Source organism: Orycteropus afer, unplaced genomic scaffold (genome assembly GCF_000298275.1).
Source record: "Orycteropus afer afer isolate SDZICR_OR568_19922 unplaced genomic scaffold, OryAfe1.0 scaffold00206, whole genome shotgun sequence".
Taxonomy (NCBI): Eukaryota; Metazoa; Chordata; class Mammalia; order Tubulidentata; family Orycteropodidae; genus Orycteropus; species Orycteropus afer.
In genome coordinates this window covers 5,055,437-5,076,465 of record NW_006921793.1, presented here as the reverse complement: position 1 = coordinate 5,076,465, position 21,029 = coordinate 5,055,437, and the positions used below count along the sequence as shown (strand labels likewise).

Genomic DNA, 21,029 nt, shown 5'->3' with positions numbered 1-21,029 from the left:
AGATTAATCTGTATCCATTCTGGCCCCCTCTAGTCTATTCTTACACTGCCAGAATAATCCTGGTAAAATGTAAATCTCGTCACGTTGGTCCTTTGCTTAAAATCCTCTCCCTTGCTCTTAGAGTATGGACAAAGTGTCTTAACATGACCTTGATGGGGACGGCCACTTCATTACCCACCAGCCTTGCTCTGCAGCCACATTGGCCTTTTTTCACCTTAGGCATCTGGACGAGTGTTTTTACTGTGCCTTAATATGTTCTTCTCACCTCTCTTCTCCATTATATCTTAGCATAATGTCATTATTTTCAGGATATTTTCCCTTCTATGTCCACCCTACCACCTTCCCGGCCCCCCTCTTTGTTCCAGACACTTGGAGCACTCCGGAACTCTGGTTTGTTTCTTTTGTTTCAGCTATTTGTTAACTTTTGTTAGAACAAATTTTTGGTCTGTCTGTTGTCTCTGATTAACTGTAAGCTCCATGAAGAATAACATTGTTATTCTCATCATTGTGTTCCCAGAGCCTAGCATGGTACCTCACACAGTAGGGCTCTGGTAATGTTTATTGAATAAATAAATGAACTTGAACAACTGGGTTTGACTTCCAACCTTTGACAGCTATTTTCTGCATCTCACTTTTCACATCTATCAAATGGAGATGCTCTTGCCCCTTTATTTGTCTTTGAGGATTATTGAGGGGAAAGTAATCATTGCTGCTAGCAATGATTATCCTTTCTCCTTTTAAGGTTGACGCTAGGAGCATAACTGGAAATGATCTTAAGTCAACTAAGGCTATTATTTTTTCTCTTATAGAAGAGTTGTAGGAAATGGGGAATATAGGAATGAGAATTTTATTATGAAATCTTACTTATTTGAAAATGGTAATGCATACTTGCGTAAGTAGGAATTTTAAATTTTAGATTTCTTATTATGAGAATTGGGAGTGCTACTTAAAGGTAATTTGGATAATGTAGAAAATAGATAAAAAGAAGAACACCCCCATTTTCCAGCCTCTCAAATACATTTTCCTATACTGTTAAATATTCATCAAGAACATCATTTTTAATGCCTGCATGCTATTCTACCATATTAGATTAATACTACTTTATTTAAACATTTCCTATTGTTATTTAGGTTATTGTAAACTTTTTCATACACACATACACCCACACACACATATTCCTTGTATATATAAACCTCTGTACGTAAATCCATAATTTACAAAAGTGTAATTACTGGATCGAAGAGTATGTACAAGAATATTTTTATCATTTTGATGATTATTCCCTAGTCAGTCTCCAAAAAAGTTGTATTGATTCATGCATCCACCAGTAGAGTAACACAGTGCCCATTTCTCACCACCCTTACCAGCTTCAGGCATTATAAAATACAGTCGTATTTAGAGGCAAATTCAGTGGGTGAAAATTAGATTTCATTGTGTTAATTTGCATGTCTAGTTCAAGTTTCTTCTGTATCTAAGAACACTGTCATGTTAGCCAACGGCTTTTTTTTTTCATGAATTACCTTTTGTGTTCTTTGTGTGGTTTTCTATAGGGGTGATTCTCTTTTTCATATTTATTCATAAAACCCTTTTATATTCAGCATACCAATTGATCTTACTTTGTCATATTGACAAGTAGGAGTTTCAGTGGAACCCTTTTCAAATGTTCACAAGTTCAAAATCAAGGTAGTTCAGGGAAAAGAAAATATCAAATGGGATCATTTGTTTTTGTCAGTTGCTGACTCGGTCTCACTCACAGCAGCCCCATGCATGCAGATGAGAGCTGCTCCGCAGGGTCTTCAAGGGTGTGCACTCTCAGGAGCAGATCACCAGCACTGCCTTGTGAGGTGCCTGGGGATGGGTTTACACCCCCAGCCTTTTGGCTAGCAGTCAAGTGCTTAACTGTTCACACTACCCAGGGGACTCCCAAAATGGGGATGGAATGGTTAACTTGCTTTCTGTTAATAAGGACAGCTGGTTTCTCTTTTATTTGAAATTGTGCCACTCAAACTACATGATAAGGGGCATGAGTGTAAAAAGAGTGTGGGCTTTGCAGTTGGACAGACCTGATTTCAGGATAGCTGCTCTAGTCTCAGGAGCTCTGGTAACACAGTGGGTAAAGCACCCGGCTGCTAACCGAAAGTCATGGTTGGAGCCCACCAACTGCTCCATGGGAAGAAGATGAGGTAGTCTGCTTCCTTGAAGATTTGCTGCCTTAGTTAGCCTTCAGGCCTGGAATTGAACTCATTCCTGTGGCTTCCAGCCGAACAATAGACAGGCATATAGGGTGAACATTTACATCAGATAGATATACTCCTTAGAGTGATCAGTCGTGGGAGAGCAGAAGGGCAGTGTGCAGTACTTGCACAGGGGATAGCTCAGGGGCAGGAATACATGGGAAGGAAGGACACAGGGAAGAAGGGAGGAAGTGGGAAGAGAGCTGTCAAATTGTGGGGACTGCCGTCAACATCATGAAACAAAATGTAAATGAACTGCTGTATGGAAAATGAATTTGCTCTTTAAGCTTTCACCCAAATCATAATAAAGATTTTTAAAACAATTAAAAGATTTAGAGGCTTGGAACCAGTTCTACTCTGTCCTGTGGTGTTGCTGTGAGTCAGAATTGACTTGATGGCAGTGGTTTTTTTTTCTAACTCTGTAGCTAAGGGATGACAGACAAATTATTTAGCCTCTGGAAGTCTCAGATTTCTGTCTGAGGTAATAGGAATCCTTCTGGCCTTGTTTTGAGAGGTAAATAGCTTATGTGTAGTACCTGCTACAGAGGTGGTATTCATTCAATAGTTACTCCATTTCCATATGCCTCAAAAATGTGCTCTTCTATATGTATGTATTCGTGGTTGTTTTCAAAAAAGAGCATGCATATTTCACTCAGCTTACAGTCAGGTATTTGATTATTCATTGATATTTTCCAAATATCTGTGATATAAGTACAAATGAGAGAAGAAGAATTCTTAGTTAACTATGTAAATTATTTTCCTGAGTCTAGGAGAAATTTTAGAGTCCCTGGATGGTACAGATGGTTAAGCACTTGGCTATTAACCAAAAGGTTGTTGGCTCAAAGCCACCCAGAAGCACCTCAGTAGGAAGGCCTGGCCATCTGCTTCTATAAGATCACTGCCATTGAGAGCCCTACGGCATGCAGTTTTACTCTGAAACCCCCAGGGTTGCTACGAGTCAGGTTAGACTCAGCCAGCAGCAACAGGTTTGGAGCTTTTTATTTTGTTTTGTTTTTAGGAGAGATTGACATTTTCAGGCTCAGAGATAAAACCAAAAAACCAAACCCATAGCCATCAAATCAGTTCTGACTCATATTAACCCTATAGGACAGAGTAGAACTGCCCAGAGAATTTCCAGGGCTGTAATCTTTATGGGAGCAGACTGCCATATCTTTCTCCTGTGGAATGGATGATGGGTTCAAACCGCTGACCTCTCATTTAACAGCCAGGCACTTAACCAATGTGCCCCTATGTTCAGGGAGAGTATTAGCAAACAAGGGTCAGTTCCATAAAAGTTGTAGACAGTGGTAATATATGACATCCCAGAGAGAAAAAGAAACAGATGGCCTAAAATTTTTCAAAAATATTTTGATTTTAAACATTCAAATAAAGTCTCAAAATAGTCTTTCACTAAGAACTTATGTCTCTTCACCGATATCAAACCTGTCTTAATTATCCGTCTATTACATGAGTGAAGGGCAAAGCAATATTACCAAAAGCATGTGACTAGCACAGTATCATTAAGGAAAAGGAAGGCATGGAGAGGTACAAAAGAGAGATAGATAATAAAGACAAATACTGTTGCATACACAGTACTGCATTCAGTGTTAGCAAACACTAATCTATGGGTGGATACATAGGTTGACAGGCAAGAAGATCAGGTATGGATAAGTGAATGGGAATATACCCACGACCATACAGAGGTTTGGCGCACAATATTCCTACGTATGTATTTGTTATGTGCTATAAAAATGTCCATGTGCAATTTAAACATAACAAGAGACAAAGTTAGGATAACTTCTTAGCCACAAAAAAGCACCTTGAAGGGAATGAGTCACTGGGCCTACCAGCTGAACCTTGGTGACTGAAGACAGCAAGCTCAATTGGCACAATATGGTATACAAAATTATTGTTCTTCATCTTTGGTGATTAGTAACTGGAGTCTTAAAAACTTACGAGGTGCCATCTAAGAGGCAACTATTGGTCTCCTTGTCCCAAACAAGAAGAGTGAAGAAAATCAAAGACACATGGAACAGTCCACAGGACTCATGGGCCATGAGACCAGAACTAGATAGTGCCTGGCTACCAATGCCAGCTACTCAGAAAGGGATTAAAATTGGAGATCCTGGATAAAGTTGGAGAAAAATGTGGAACAAAACTCAAAATCATAAAAAGAAAAAAAACAAAAAACAGACTGGCCTTACTGGTTGTGATGGTTATATTTGTATGTCAACTTGGCTGGGCCTGGTTGAGTGGCTGGGCAGCTGGATGTAGTATTCCCCGTGATGAGACTGGTCATCAACTCCATGGTGGAATCTACTGGGAGCAGCTGTGTAGCTGCCTTTGGGTATGTGGTCTGCTTCCTGTATATAAGGAGAAGCTTTGAGAATGGTCTCTAGCCTTTGGCACGCTTGGACCCTGCATGTAGCTGTGTCGTTGCTCAGCAGCCTGCTATGCTTTGCCGACCTTGGGACTTACAGTGGACTTAAGTTAATGGCCTTCCGTGTGGATTGGTAACATGGGAACTGTGCCTTTTAACTTGTCAACCTTGGGGCTTCTCAGCCTCAGCAGCCAGCAGCTATTTGAGTGAAGAAACGCCTCTAGCTCCAGTGGGCCAGGAACAGGAGGCAGAGCTGGACCCCAAGGTTGAGGGGCTTTCACGCAGCCCCTAGAGTCTGGCACTTTGAACTTGTACTTAAAGCCTCCAAATTGTAAGAATAAACTCCTGTTTGTTAAGGCCATCCCATTTGTGGTATATTCTTGTCAGAGTGGTGCTAGGTAACCAGAATAGTGGTCTAATGGAGGCTCCTGAGACTATGGCCCAAGTCACCCTTTAGGCCTGTAATTGAACTCACTCCTATGGTTTAAGTCTTAGCCAAACAATAGACAAGACTAAGAGACCACATACACCAGGGAAATGCATTTCTTAGAACAGATTAGAGGGGCAACATTTGCACAGGGAGAAACGTAGGGAGGCAGGAATGCATAGGCAAGAAGGACACAGGGAAGGGGTAACCACAGGGAAGAAGTGAGAAGTGAGCCGTTACACTGTGCGGGAACGTAACCAGTGTCACAAAACAAAATGTGTATGAACTGTTGAATATAAAAGGAATCTACTTTGTAAAATTTTACCCAAATCACGGTAAAAATTTTTTTAAAAAGAAGGAAATGGTCCTTCTTTATAATTCTCTTACTTGCCCAGAGTATTCTCCAACCGTTTTTGAAAATAAGCTTACTCTCTGATTCCTCAATATAGAAAAATGATATTTTACCAAGTGAATTGCTGAATTCAGTCACTGATTCTGTTGTCCATGCTTTATGAAGCTCCCTTTAAAATTAAGATACAGAAAGGGCAATAGATTATTTTGTTTTTCACAGTCAGAATTATTTTGAAATGTGGAATTTCAAGAAGAACAAATGAATCTCTTTCAAAACTGCAAAAATCATTCATATTTTGATAAGCTCTTCTTTCTGACAGCTGATACTTAATATCTGAGAAGAGATAGAAATTACTGGCCAAGACAAAATAACAGCACCGTCTTATCAGTCTGACAACTAGTACGACCAACAGATTCATCTAACGACACCTTTTCTCGGAGTGGTACTTTCGTATTGCCAGATCCCTAACAATGGTTCCAAGTTGTACTAATTATTTAATCAAGGTCTGTGGTGGTGAAAATGCTATGCTATAGCCTTTCTATTGCAGGTCTTATACATGTAATACAATAATATCTCACCTGTTTGGAACTGAGTTCTGCAGCAAACAAAATTATCTATTACAAAACTACGAAACAGAGAATAAAAAAATGAATGGCATCATTCAGTGAAAATAGTCCATGCACTAAAAATCATGTATTTTGTTCAAAGGAAACTCTTCATTCTTTATTAAAAAAGAAAAGGAACTTACTTCTCAATTTTTCCTTTTTTTTTTTTTCCTTTTAGGTGTGGTTGGATCTCTTAAAACCTATTGTGAAACAGATTAGAAGTAAGTATATATAATGTTTAACAGTAATATTTAATATAAAACCAAATGTTTTCACTGTTTAGACATCCTTTGCTCTGAGAAACTCTGGTGGCCCAATGGTTAAATGCTTGGCTGTTAACCAAAAGATCAGAGGTTTGAACCCACCAGCCACTCTGCAGTGCTAAGGATACAGATTCTTTTTTTTTTTTTTTACTCTTTGATTGTTTTTCATCATCACTAATCCATGAACTATTAAAATGTGTCTTCTGCACTTGTAATATATAACAATTTGATAATCAAAACCTCACTTGGAAAATCAAATACCATTTTGATTAACAACTAAAACATGTTATTAAGCCCCAGAATAATTTGGCTTGTCATGGCTATGCTGGTGTATCTTACAATCATTTTTGAAAGGGAGAGGTAGAGCCATTCATTCATAAAACCCCTTGCAGTTTTTCTGTCCTGCATCTTCAAAGCCTGTGTTGTTTGGAAAAATAAGGTACCCAAAATTGTGTGTGTGTGTGTCTGTGTTCCTCTTGATGGCAAGCAGAACTTTGAAGACATTGTAATGTGCACCTAGATTGTGTGTTGTGATGTGCGTCGAGTCAGACCCGACTCATAGCGACCCCTCCCTGGATTTCTGAGGTGGTATCACTGCGGAAGTAGATTGTCCCACCTTCCTTCCGAGGAGTGGCTGGTGGGTTTGAACCGCCAGCTTTCTGGTTAACAGTCAAATGCCTTAGGCCCTACACAAGAGAAAAGATTAAGGAGGATCTGAGACAGTAGTTCTGGTAGTGCAGTAATTAAGTACTCAATTGCTAACTGAAAGGTCAGAGGTTCGAATCTACTAGCTGTGCCGCAGGAGAAAGAGGTGAGTTTGCTTCCAAAAAGATTATAGTCTTGAGCAGTTCTACTCTGTCCTATAGGGTTATTATGAGTCAAAATTGACTTGACGGCAATGAGTTTGGTTTTGGAGTGGAAGAGAGGAGTAAGAAACTCTGGTGGCCCAATGGTTAAGTGCTTGGCTGTTAACCAGAAGGTCAGAGGTTTGAACCCACCAGCCAGTCTGCAGGAGAGAGATGTGGCAGTCTGCTTCCATAAAGATTATAGCCTTGGAAACCCTATGAGGTAGTTCTACTCTATCCTGTATGGTCACTATGAGTCAGAATCGATTTAACAGCAATGGATTTAAGAAAAGCGTAAAGAGCCTAGATGATGCAAGTGGTTTGTTGTCAGCTGATACCCGAAAGGTTGGCAGGCCAAATCCAACCAGTGGTACTGTGGAAGGTAGGCCTAACAATTGGCAATTGTAAATGTTACAGCCATGAAAACCCCATAGGAAAGCTCTACTCTGTAACACGTAGGGGACCTGTGAGCCAGGAACCTACTCAGTAGCAGCTGAAAACAACAGGACAGCAGTGGAGTCCCTGCGTGGTGCATACAGTTAAGCAAGGTGCCTCTGAAGAAAGGCCTAACAATGGACTGAAATATCAGCTACTGAAAATTCTGCAGAGCACAGTTCTACCCTGACACATGTGGGCTTGCCATGAGTCAGAACAGACTCAACAGCAACTGTTTTTTTGTTTTGTTTTGTTTTGTTTTGTTGGTAGGAGTGGAGTAACCAGCTGCCATCAACTCAATTCCAACTTAGGACTGTTCCCTGTGTGTCCAGATAGAACTGTGCTCCCTAAGGTTTTTAGTGGCTGGTATTTAAGAAGTAGATCAGTAGGCCTGTCTTCTGAGGCACCGCTAGTGAATTTGAACCTCTAACCTTTCAGTCAGCAGCTGAGCTGTGAACAGTTGTACACGCCTCAGGGTCTTGATGAGCATGGAATTCAAATAGCTTGTGGGATAGATTTTATGTCTGTTTAACAAACCCCACTGGGGCACTTAAAGCAATTTATATGAATGTAATAAACATACAATGTAGTGTTTGTATGGCCTTTATGCAATTGAAATTGATGTTCATCTTCTATAATTTAATTAATTCTTGATGCTGAAAAATGGAAAAAAAAAATCATTTCTTCAAAATTTACTGGGTGTCCTCAAGGTGGCTGGCAGGTGACTAAATGTGTAAGGATACACTGCTGAGAGAAGCCCCTAGGCCTAATGGGGAGAGGTAGCCCCAAGGCATGAAGGATTGCATTTGTCCCTGGGATGATCCATGATAGGACACATTAGCAGTGAAAAGATACTCTTATTGTGTTACCCAGTGCAGACCCCAAAGACAGTGTCTATTGTTGGCCAGGTCAGAATCAGACAGGTTGTTATCTTTTCCATCTCTTCCATGTGCTTTGACTAGACCTGTGTAACAAAGCTGTCATTTTGTGTTTAGTGTGAGCGTCTTCCTTGCTTCAGGTTTTCTGAGGCTCTGAGTAGCCTCATTAAAATTCAATGCCTGAAGATTACTGAAAGGAAATAGTGAAGCCCTTCTAGTTTAGTCATTTTTCTCCTGTTATTTTGTGCTCCAGGATTGGCATTCTAGGGTTTCTGTTAATGTTTAGAATAATTGGGGAAAAGAAGCTCAGATTCTCCTGGCTTCAGTATGTCCATGTCTTGTTTTTTTGTTGTTGTTGTTGTTTTTTCCTATTTTTGTATATGCTGTCGACATTTCACCTTGTAATAGCTCTTATTTTGCCTTTTTCTAAATTTGAATGTGTTATGCCAGAGGCACAAAATATTTTTGTGATAGTGAAAAATAGAACAAAAAAACTTTTTGCTTTTATCATATTTCTCATAAAATTAGACTTCATGATGTTGTTGTTGTTGTTAGGTGCCATTGAGTCGATTCGGACTCATAGCTACCCCATAGGACTGAGTAGAACTGCCCCGTAGGGTTTTCTAGGCTGTAATCTTTATGGAAGTAGATTGCTAGGTCTTTGTCTAGCAGAGCCACTGGGTAGGTTTGAACCACTAACCTCTCAATTACCAGCCAAGTGCCTAACCGTTGTGCTACCAGGGCTCCTCGGACTTCATTATAGTACCTTATATTTCATAGAATGTGACAGGTGCGGGTTATCCAATAAGCAAGGTTAAGCACTAATCTATAGTGAACAATTTCACATTTTTTCACCATATCAAAGATTCTGCTTCTCGGTACAGCATCTGTCTCTCTCCCAACCCCACAGCAGCTTCCTGCAGAATCAAAGCATCTTTGTAAATTTACGTTGCCTGACAAGGATGGAATACTTAGCTGGCAACGTAAGCACAAGATTACTTGGGTTTACTTATTAATCTTTAGTGAACAGTTTCACATGACCTACAAAACTCATGTGAAATTGTTGACCACAATTAGTAAGTAAGCACAAATAATGCCATGCTTACCTTGATAACTGGGTGATCTGTCCCTGGAATATGAATGCATTGCTCTTATTCCAAATGGGCCTGTAAGACTACTTATTATGTTACGGCTTGCCATGATGATAAAAGAGGCTGACCCAGTTTTAATTTTGTAATTATCTTTTTTTCTATTTGATTTCACAATAGAAATTATTATTCTTATTTTATAATCTACTTGATGTTCAAGGAGCTCTGGTGGCATAGTGGGTAAGGCATTTGGCTGCTAACCATAAGGTTGGTGGTTCAAACCCACCTGCTGCTCCACAGGAGGAAGATGAGGCAAACTACTTCCATAAAGATTTACAGCCTTGGCAACCCAATGGCGGCCGCTATGAGTCAGAATCAACTTGATGGCAGTAGGTTTGGTTTTACTATTATTATTATTATTATCATTTGATGTTCTGGTTTCGTTCAGAATGGAAAAGTAATTCATCTTGTTTGAAGTTTCTCCTCCACCCCCAATCTGCTTCCTGATTTTATCTTAACTTGTGACTGGATAGTTTATGAAACACTTATGAAAGGCTTTGGCTGACTATGACAAAGAGAAGGCCATGTCTTATTTCTGTTTTATTTCCAGAGCGTAAGGAATCATCTGACACAGAGGTGTTAGATACATTTTTGATGAACACATTAGCCATGGATCTTGAAGCTAGTTATATTTTTATATCATGTAAATAAATTACACCAACTGATATATATTTTATTATCTCATTCTTAGATTATTTAAAGCTTATTTGGATAAAAGTTGCTAACTTGATCAATTTTTTAAGACAAATGTTTTTCAAAACCAAGGTCCAATTTAAAGCTCAAGAAGAAAAGGTTCAATAACTCAATGTTATACCCTTGTCAAAGTAATTTAAAAAAAAAAAAAAAAAAAAAGGGATTTTCCCACAATTTAAAAGTGTGAGTTATTAATCTTGGCCAATTGCTCAATGACTTGGGAGCTGGCAGATATGCTCTTGGGAGCTGGGAATAAGATTCATTATTTGGTATATAATATTTCCTGTCAAAGGTGCTCTTGGTGACATTGTGGTTAAAGCATTCAGTTTCTGACCAAAAGTTTGGTTGTTTGAACCCACTAACTGCTCCATGGGAGAAAGATGGAGGCAATTTGCTTCCATATTTACAGGCTTGGGAACCCTATGGGGCAGTTCTACTCTGTCCTAAAGGGTCACTATGAGTTGGAATCAACTCAATGGCAGTGGATTTGGTTTCTGAGTTAGACACTGTCAGGTGTTTTTCTTTAACAGCATTTGAAACACAAATCAATAAATGATTTACTGCTTTTTTTCTTCTTTAGGGCCAAAGCATGTTGTTGTTAAGTTTGTGGTGAAATTCTTTCCACCTGACCATGCACAGCTCCAAGAAGAACTCACAAGGTTAGTGGTTTAGAAATGGGATATTTAATATGGGGTGCAGAGGAAAAGAGAAAACTAAGATTGTAAGTTGATTAACTAAACATCTTCACAATTACTGGATCAATATCTGCTCTTTGCTTAATAATTCAAGCCTGTTTTCTCCCTGATTTCCTTAGAAAAATGGGAGGGCAGATAATACCTTGATTTCCCTAAAACCTGGGTTCTTTAAGGCTATAACCTGGGCTTAAAACCTGTTCTGTCTTACATGAAGTGAACTGGACTTATAACCTGTTTGCTGTTTTATTTTCTCTCATATCTATCACATCAAGAGATAGTTTGGGGATATAAATCTTTTCTGTGAAACCAAGATGTTACTCACAGTTGTTCTTTGTTGCTGCCATGGATGAGTGGGTTTGACATGAGTGTTGATCATTTTCTCTGGAGGGTGGCTGAGTGAGGGAAGCATGAGCATTGGTTCAGGCCTAGCTTCAAGTGTCAGGTCTGCTGCTTGCTAGCTGTGTGAGTAGCCTTGTTCCCTTTGCACCTCTGCTAATTCATCTGTAACAATGCAGATTATAATGTTTACTTGGCCAGGTATTTTGAAGATAAGCAGTAGGGAATCTCTAAAGGAGAGCTTTCACTATCAATGGGAGTTCTGGTGCTGTAGTGCCTAAGGCATTTGACTGTTAACCAGAAGGCTGGTGGTTCAAACCCACCAGCCACTCCTTGGAAGGAAAGTTGGGCAATCTACTTCTGTAGTGATACTGCCTCGGAAATGCAAGGAGGGGTCACTATGAGTCAGATCCGACTCGGTGGCAGTGAGTTTGGTTTGGTTTTTGATCACCATCAACATCCTCATCATATCACCACCACCACTCATTTTCCAAATCAGTAGTGATTTTCCAAAAGAAAATGCAACTGGTAGGAACATGTGAAGATAAATGTTTCTTTCAAGAGCACCCTCATGAGTATACTAGAATGACAAGCCAAATTCTTGTTACATGTACCTTTCAAGCTATGGTTGTTTAGAACCAAGGCTGGAAACATCTTTCTCATCCCTCTTGGTATAAAATGTAGTATCTTGGGTGGTTGACTGTCCCTTAGTCAATGGTATTTATTAAGTGCGTGCTGTGTGTGACTTTCACGGGGGCAACATTTCAGTGAGGAACAGAACAATTGGTTAAATAAACAAGGAAAATATCATATATTGATGAGGGTTCTTTAAGAAATTCAAGTATGATGATGTGATACAAAGTGACTAACAACTTTAGATTGGGCAGTCTGGGATGCCTCTCTGACAAAAACTTGTCAGTCATTTTCTGACCAAGCACTTTCCAGATAGAAGGAACAGTGTATAGTGCCAGGATCAGCTCCATATGTTCAAATACTTAAAATGGCAGGAATGTTGAGCGTCGTGCAAAGAGGTGGGAAAGAGACCAGATGATATATATAGTTTTGAAAGACTAGCTACTATGTGGATTATAGAGGGGAAGGGATGGAAAAATGGAATCAGTGGACTATTATAATAGTTGAAACAAAGATGATGGGGACAAAGAAGATGGTAGCAGTGGAAGTGGAGAAAAATGGTTACATTCTGAATATGTAGTGGGTATATGGTCATCCTGTCTTGGTGATGGATTGGCAGGAAGGGCTTAAGGAAACTAGGGGGTAACCCTTAGATTTTTGACTTAAGCAGCTGGGTAGGTGGTATCAGCGATAACTGAAATGGAGAAGTAGAGAAGTAGAGGGACTGGGGAGAGGGTAAACAATGGGGAGTTTTGTTTTGGCCATGTAGTGTTTGACAACACTATTAGATATCCACATGACTGTGTCCAAAAAAGACATTGGATATAGGAATGTAGAATTCCAAGTAGAGATGAAAATGAAAGACTCTTCCTGCTGCTTTGCATTTTCTGAATGAGCTGTCACTGATTGTCTATCTCCATTTACAATCCTCACATCAATGAAGCAGTTGAATGCAATCAGGAATTGACCCAACCCATCAGCAGTTTGATGAATCACTTAATATGAGGCTGGGTGGAGTAGTCGGAGCTGGCTAAACAGAGTTGCACAGAACCTAGTGACAGACAACAGGAGAGCCACCAAGTGGACTTAGCTGAGTTTCTGTGACTGGTTTCCTATTGCTAGGCCATGGCTCTAAGCTAAGCATATTGAAATATATCTAAGGGTCGGTGCTTCTGTTGGTCAGCTGTGTGCCTGTCCCTCCCTCTTCTCTCTGAGCCTCTTTTCCTACTTAGAAGATTGGAGACATAAATTGTTTATTTTGTTTCATTTTTTTGTTCACTGAAAATTCTACCTTGTAATTAACTTTTGCACCATTTCAGTTTTTGTGCATCATTCTGGTTCTTGTTATAAAAATTCCATACATGTTGCCATTAAGCCAAATGTGCCTGGTGTTTTGTCAGCTTTTCTGTCAGTGCTGATGAATTCCTAAAGTTACATAAGCTCAGCTGGACAGAGTAGTTTTTAGTGGTGGTGGTGGTTTTTTCTGGCTCCCAGTGGGAACTGACATTTAAAAATCTTTCCCAAAAAGAGAATCCTTTTGGCTCAATGTGGAATAAAATTGATCTGAAAGTTCTTTCTCGTGTATTTAGAAACTCCTCATCATTCTGCACTTCAGCAGTAAATTATAATATCAGGGAACCTCCCAGATCCAATGTGTTGAGACCCCCACACTATGAAATTCCTATGTAAGCAAAAATTTAAAGGTGAGACAATTGCCAAGTTCAGGCACTTCTCTTTAGCAGATGGTAAGTGAGGCGGAGGGGTGGGGAGAAGTTGAATGTCCACAGTGCTTCAGGTGAGGGATGTGCAGACAAAGGCAGGTAAAGGCAGAAACTGACCTGCAGTTCAGCAGAGCATAAGTTACTCTGGGCAGTGCAGATGGTTTGCTCCAGACTGCTCACCTAAAGGTTGGCATTTCAAACCCGAACATTGGCACTGTGGAAGAAAGGCCTGGAAGTCTGTTTCTGCAAAGGTTACAGCCAAGAAAACCGTGTGAAGCAGTTTACTTGGAATCAACTCTCTGGTTATGGGCTTGTCACTCTAGCTCTCCAGTTCACTTCTTGGGGCTCCAGGAATAGCTTTCAGCTTCCCACTTCTATAGATAGAAGATTAAATTGCACTTTGCTGTTAAACAAGAAGCTGAATTCCTTTCTATTTATTGAACTGCACGTTCAGTGGAAATCTGTCCTATTGACACCAGTGTCTAGGCATCTCGGAGGAAATGTACTGACTCTGAGATGCAGATTTAAAACAGCTACAAATCTTCAGAAGGGAAGTTACCATTTTTTTCTGATTGCAAAGCTGTGAATCACTTTCTTGTGCTGATTAGTTTAGGCACATTGTTTTTCTGAACCTTCTCTCTGGAGTCCTTGTCTCTGATTCTATTTCTACTTGGCTGTGGTCTTCTTATAAGCAGAGGCAAGTCCCCCATTACAGTTTGCTGTTTTGTGACACCTGTTGAAGTTTTACCTTAGCAGGTAAATAGCTAAGAGAAATTGTAAATTATTTCTGATTAATATGAAAATAAAGAAGATTTAGGCCTTCCAAATGAAAACAATTTAAATAGACATTTTTAAAACCAGGTGTCAGATTGCTGTGATTTACACTTCTCGCAGTCCTTGGAAGTCAAAGCCCTTTTGATCCGTTCTGCCATTATTATCACCTGCCCCCTCCACCTACCCTTCTGCCGAGGAGGGTTGGTTCCCCTTGAGCATGTGGTATTTCCATCAGCTTACCAGGTTAACTTTGTTTAGTACTGGTGAGTGAAACTCAGCCTTTGCCTCTTATGAATTTGCTCGGGACTGATTCAGTTGATGGTACTAAAGTGTTACTGTATCTCCAGAGTTAGCAGTGCAGCTGATGTGCTTAACTTACAGCTCTTGTTAGTAAGAAAAGTCAGCAGAGTCATTGCCCAGGAAGGTACCTCTCATGTTACGAGGACCTTGGAACTGGAAGAGTCAACAAACATAGAGGATGAAAAGTTCTTCCTCCGGTCTTCAAAAAAGGCATTTGCCCTCTAAATCAATGTGTATGCTTTCAGAACCTAATACTGTGTCCCTGCCCACAGGATGGTCACCAAAGGCAACCAAAGCCTGTTAGACTCTGACCATGACTCTGTTTCTGAACACTTATTTTTGAACACAGGACTCCATTTTTGGACTAGTGAAATATTCAGGATATAAATCTTTTAAAATGCAAAGCCTTCCTACTTGTTTAAAAATTAACCACATAGGTTACAAATGAAAGCCTATGGCTCTAAGAAGTGTTGTGATTCAAAAGGCACACACTGCCTACTCAGGGAAGATCACTGGTACTATCTCTTCCAATGTGAACCTATGTTGATGTTCCAGTTATTTTACAGTCTCTGCTTTTCAGAATTACTTCTATAGTTTTTGTTCTTAATAATGGAATTTCCTAAATTTTTCCTAAAACAGTTATTGTTTTATTTTAAAATTGCTAACATTTGTTGAATGTTCATGTGCTACTTACTCACTGTACCTACACTTATTAGCTCACTCAATTCTTATGGAAATCCCCATGGTTGGTGTTGTTAAAGCCACCTTTTGAAATAAAAGGTAACCTTTAAAAAAAAAAAACAACTTTTCATTATTACAACAGTAGTAATGTGCATTGTAGAAAGTTAGAATATACACATAAAGAAAATGTTGTTGTTGTTGTTGTTAGGTGCCATCTAGTCGGCTCCAACTCATCACGACCCTATGTCCAACTGAACGAAACGGTGCCCAGTCATGCACTGTCCTCACCATTCCTGCTATGCTTGAGCCCCTCATTGTAGCCACTGTGTCAATCCATCTTGTTGAGGGTCTTCCCCTCTTTCTCTGACCCTCCACTTTACCCAACATAATATCTTTTTCCAGGGACTGGTCCCTTCATACAGTATAACCAAAGAAGGTGAGATGATAAAGAAAATTTAAAAAGTAAACATACTATACTCAGATTACCATTAACACATTAATGTGATAGTCTTCCCAGTTTTTTTGTATGCATACATATGTACTTTTCATCTCACCTAATAACTAAGCCATATTCAAATCTCCCCTTTGTTCCCCTAAATGCCATTTACATCTGCTTATTCTAAAATAGAATTTACTCTACGACCACAAATTGCATCTGGTCACAACGTCCTTTGAGCATCCTTTAAGCTAGCATAGTTCCTCCTTTTTCTTTTCTTCATGATACTTTCTTGAAGAAACTAGACCAGTTGTACTCCAAAATATCCTATCTCCTGAATTTGTCTCATTGCTTCATTGTAGTGCTGTGTAGCTTGTTCATCTTTCGTTTATTTCCTGAAAATTAGAAGTGAGTTCTAAAGGTTTGACAGAGACAAGTTGAATATTTTTGTCTAGAATCCATCACAAGAGATGTTGTGCCTCATATTTCATTAGTGATGCTAAGGTGAATCATTGGTTTAGGGTGGTGACATTCTGATCTTCCCATTGTAAAGCAATACTACTTTGGCCCTATGTGAACATCTGATCTCCTGAATGATTTTTATACCTAACTGACAATTCTTGCCTGTTGAGTTAATAATTTCTTTAGAAAGCATAGAATGAAGATTTTCTATTATTCTTGCTACACTATTAGTTGGCCTTCTTCTGTAAAGTAAAGCTTTACCTCATCCACTTGGGCCATTTGGCTACCTTGAAATACGCTTCCTGCTGGAAAGGCAGGTTATATGTGTAGTCCTTTGCCTCGAGTTACCTTTTTTTCTTTATTCATCCCTGTGCCCTTCTTGGTTATATACTCCTGTCTGTCTGGCTTTCCCTTCATGTGAATGCTACTCCTCTGGTGCCCTATGGCTGATAGCTCCAAGGGGTGTATCTCCATAGAGTAGGTGGGTGCATCGCCCTGGGTTGATGTTCTGCATGTACGTCTTACTACTCTTGGGCTGAGAGCCAGTCAGTGGGAGTGAGTCCTATCCCAGGCCTCAAGTGTATCCCAGGGCCATAGTATTAGGGGTCCCACCAGACTCCATCTGACCAATAATTCTGGTTGTTATTGAAATTTTGAATTTTGCTCCACAATTTTCCTCCCACTTTATCCAGGATCTCCAGTTTTGATCCCTTCCCAAGTGGTTGGCATTGGTAGCCAGGAACCATCTAGTTCTGGTCTGAAGGTTCATCCCATGATTGTTTCCAAATGTCCTTGGTTTTCTTCACTCTTCTTTGCTTCAGACAAGAGGAGACCATTAGCTGCATCTTAGATGACCACTCGAAAGCTTTTAAGACCCCAGTCACTGCTCACCAAAGTAGGTTGTGGAACAAGGGTTTTATGTATTATGTTGTGCCAGTTGAGCCTGGTGTCCCCCAGTACTATCATCCTGAGTCGGCAGACCCAGTTCTCTCTCCCAAGGTATTTGGCTATCTCTGAGGGATTACTACAAGTCTATCTTCTGTTGCTTCTATAATGGTTGTTCTTATTTTGTGTCGCTAGTACCTGTGCAAGATTATCCTCAGTTAAATCTGTCATTGGTCCAGGGTATATTCCTGTTCACTGACCCCCATCTGATCTTCTCGGTTGTCTGTGCATTTATCTATAGCCAGGTGTTAGGTGTTAGTGGTAATGCAGTATTGTGCATATACTGGTATTAGCTCCTGTCATCCATATCTTATGTGCACAATTCGGTGTCCTCCCTTTCCCCAGTGTTATCATGCTGGTCACAGACTCTTTCCATACTATCACTCCCCTTACTCAACTCAGTGTTTGGCCCCCAACTAGTCTGAAAAATTTACCTCCCATTCCTGGTAACCTACAAAGTAAGTTCCCTTCCCTAAGCAAACCCTTCCTGGACTTTTTGCAGTAATGGCTCATACAATGGGTTACCAGTTTTTAAATGAGGCTTTGCTTAATGGCCTTCTCAAATTATAATAGATTTATTTTTTCCAACTTTCTCTTTTTGAGTACAGTTATGGATTCATGGATTTTCTTTTTTTAAAATGCATTTTATTGAAATATAATTTATGTACAGTGAAGTGCACAAAACTAAAGGGACATGGGTCAATGCTTTTTTTCTTTTCTTTTTTTTTTTCAGTGTTCCCTCCCCTTCCCTCCCACCCTTGGTAACCAACAAAGTTTCCCTCCATATATAAACCTTTCCTTGACCCTCTACAACAATGAACTAATACTATATTTGTCCTTCTGTGATTGACTTATTTCACTCAGACTAATGTCTTCGAAGTTCATCCATATTATGCGGTGTTTTACAGACTCTGCATTATTCTTTAGTGCTGCATAGCATTCCATTATGTATATGTACCATAGTTTGGTCATCCACTCTTCCGCTATAAGTCTTACAGATAAGTCCCTTGCCAGATATGTAATGTAATTATCGGCAAATATGAATTTGTTGCTGTCATTTTTGTTATGTGCTTTTTTGTGGTGTCAATTTCTTTGTTCCATATAATTTTCTATGCTGAGCTCATTTTGTTTATGAATAGTGTTATCACTTCCTTCATTGCTGTTGTTTTCGTATTTGCTGAATATTTATTCTGGTCCTCTTTTTTGATGTGAAGGCTTATCATTTTTCTTTGAGGTTACCCTATGATTTATAGTTTTCTTCTCAAGTTTAGAACAGTCCATTCTATCTTGTAGTTGTCTTGCCTTCCCTACCATCTAGAAGTTCTGTAATGACACAGTTTTTTCCCTCTTTTTGGTTTGTAATTGTCCTCATTTGTCAATTGATGTCTCTGGTTCCCTGTTTACAATATTGTAGGCTTATTTACTTTGGATACTTCCATAGCTGGGTTGGTTTGTGGGTTATATCATCATATGTGTTCATGGTCAGTTGTTGTTGGCTGTTGTTGCTTCTCTGTCCAAGGGCTCCCTTTAGCATCTCTCGTAAGGTGGTCTGGTTTTAACAACTTCCCTTAATTTCTGCTTATCTGGAAATGTCCTAATTTCACCATCATATTTGAGGGACAGTTTTGCTGGGTACGTAATTCTTGATTGGAAATTTTTCTCTTTCAGGGTTTTATATATCCCATCCCATTGTCTTCTTGCCTGCATGGTTTCTTTTGAGAAATCCAAGCTTAGTTTTATTGGTTGCCCCTTGTAGGTAACTTTTCATTTTTCCTGTGTTGCTCTCATGATTCTTTTTTTGTCTTTGGTTTTGGTAAGTTTGATGATAATATGTCTTGTTGATTTTCTTTTGGGGTCTATCCTGTTTGAGGTTCATTGGACTTCCTGAATGGATATATTCTCATCTTTCATCATACCAGGAAAATTCTCTTCCAACAAATCTTCAACAATTTTCTCTGATTTTATTTGTCTCTTCTGTTCTGGAATTCCAGTTACACATAGGTCATTCCTTTTGATGATATCCCACATTAACCTTAGGCTTTCTTCATTTTGTTTTGATCTTTTTCCTGATTTATCCCTTTTCAAAGAAGTGTTCAAGTATTTCCTTCAAGCTCCCTAATTCTGTCTTCCATTGATTCAATTCTGCTCCTTTGCCCATTCAATGTCTTACCTATTTCTGAAAATTTAGTATTAATCTTCTGGATTTCTGTGTGTAGATTTTGTATCATTTCTAATTTTTCATTTATTTTGTCATTTTGTTCTTATATTGTCTTTTGAAATTATTCTAGGGCTTTCTCTGTGTTTTCCTAGATCTGTCTCTCAATCTGTTGAATATACCTAAATATGATTCTTTTAAATTCCTTATCAGGGAGTGCCAATGCTGTGTCTTCCTCAGGGATGTGTTTTGGGTCTATATCCTGGTTCCTTGTTTCTCCTGCTTTATCTTGCTTCTTTGTGTGCTCCGTAATGCTCCGTTGTCTGCGAGGCATTGTGACATTTTCGTGTTTGTATTTAATTGGTGATTGTATGTTGGAGTGACTTGCCCGTGTTTTTGTTTTCTTTGTATGGTATCTATGCAAGCAGGATACTGTGCTTCTCTGTTCGCTAGTGACAGCACTTATACATTCACCACCTGTCTCCTCTCATGTTGTCAGCCTCTATATGTCCCCGCCAACCTTGGCAAACAGAGCCTGTTCTTAGGTCCCTGGAATCTGAATGAGAATGCTATCACTTTAAAATCCAAAATGGTTGCCACTTGTAAAGATTCCAAATGGCTGTGCCCTCGGTCATTTTAAATATCCAAAGTGGCCACCGCTTGTAAGCATTAAAAATGACTGTGCCCTCGGTCACTTTAAATATCCAAAATGGTTGCACCCTCTGGACAATGGAAAGTCAACAACTCAGGTTGTCTCCCTCCTTGCTGTTCCCCTTCTGAGTCATAAGCCACCTATGCAGTTGTCCCTGCAGCCCTTGGTGACCAGGGTTGATCTTTAGGTCATATCTCAGGTCCCAACAACACTTGGAAATATTCAGGCTGTTGGTCCCGTCAGAGTAGCTGACAGTCCACAGCTCCAACTGTCTTTGTACTCACTGTTTTTGTTCAGGTTTTTCCACTAGTTGGTGCCTAATCCACTTCTGTATAATTCCTTTCAAAGCTCAGGGCTCCAGAATTATCTTGTGTATCTCTGTCGATTGATTTTTCTTTTCTTTGTTGAAGAGGGTCTATGTCACTTGTCTGCCTTTTCCTTTATCTTATTGGAAGTCCAAACTCATGGATTTTCATTAATTGAATGTCTTTCTGTTCCTGTAGTCATTCTGGTTGATGTTCACATTGTCACAATTTTGGACAGTGGAGGACCTTCACAATAGTTCTTTGTCCTTTTGTTACTACTTATTTATTTTTGAAAGCACTCTTGCTTTCTATCATAACTAGATATTCTTACTTTGTAACTTTCCCCCTATTTCAGACCTGGCATCTCTCACTTCTCCAAGAATCTGTCTTTCCAATGGGTAATTGTGTTAGAGACCAAATCTGGTTTCTAAGGGTTGCTACAGAGGGAACACTGCTTCTAGGCCCTTTCATTGGCCTAACAGTGATTAGGTGCTTGATTACTAACCAAAGCTCAACAGTTAAAATGTCCCACCACTCTGTGGGAGAAAGATGTGTCATTCTGCTTCAGTAAGGATTTATGGCCTTGGCATGAACAGACCATCACACATAATCCAAAATAAACAAACAGCAGAAGAGAAACTAGATGAATGGGACCTTCTAAAAATTAAATTTTT

General features: G+C 39.5%; 1 protein-coding gene across 1 annotated transcript in view; it reads left to right on the top strand.

Moving 5' to 3' along the window:
• Positions 1-21,029, top strand: part of FARP1 (FERM, ARH/RhoGEF and pleckstrin domain protein 1) — a 402,545-nt gene that overhangs the window by 242,459 nt on the left and 139,057 nt on the right. Inside the window, exons 3-4 of the mRNA XM_042781959.1 lie at positions 6,177-6,219; positions 10,841-10,919. Of these exons, the coding sequence (XP_042637893.1) occupies positions 6,177-6,219; positions 10,841-10,919 (122 nt within the window). The remainder of the gene's footprint in view (positions 1-6,176; positions 6,220-10,840; positions 10,920-21,029) is intronic.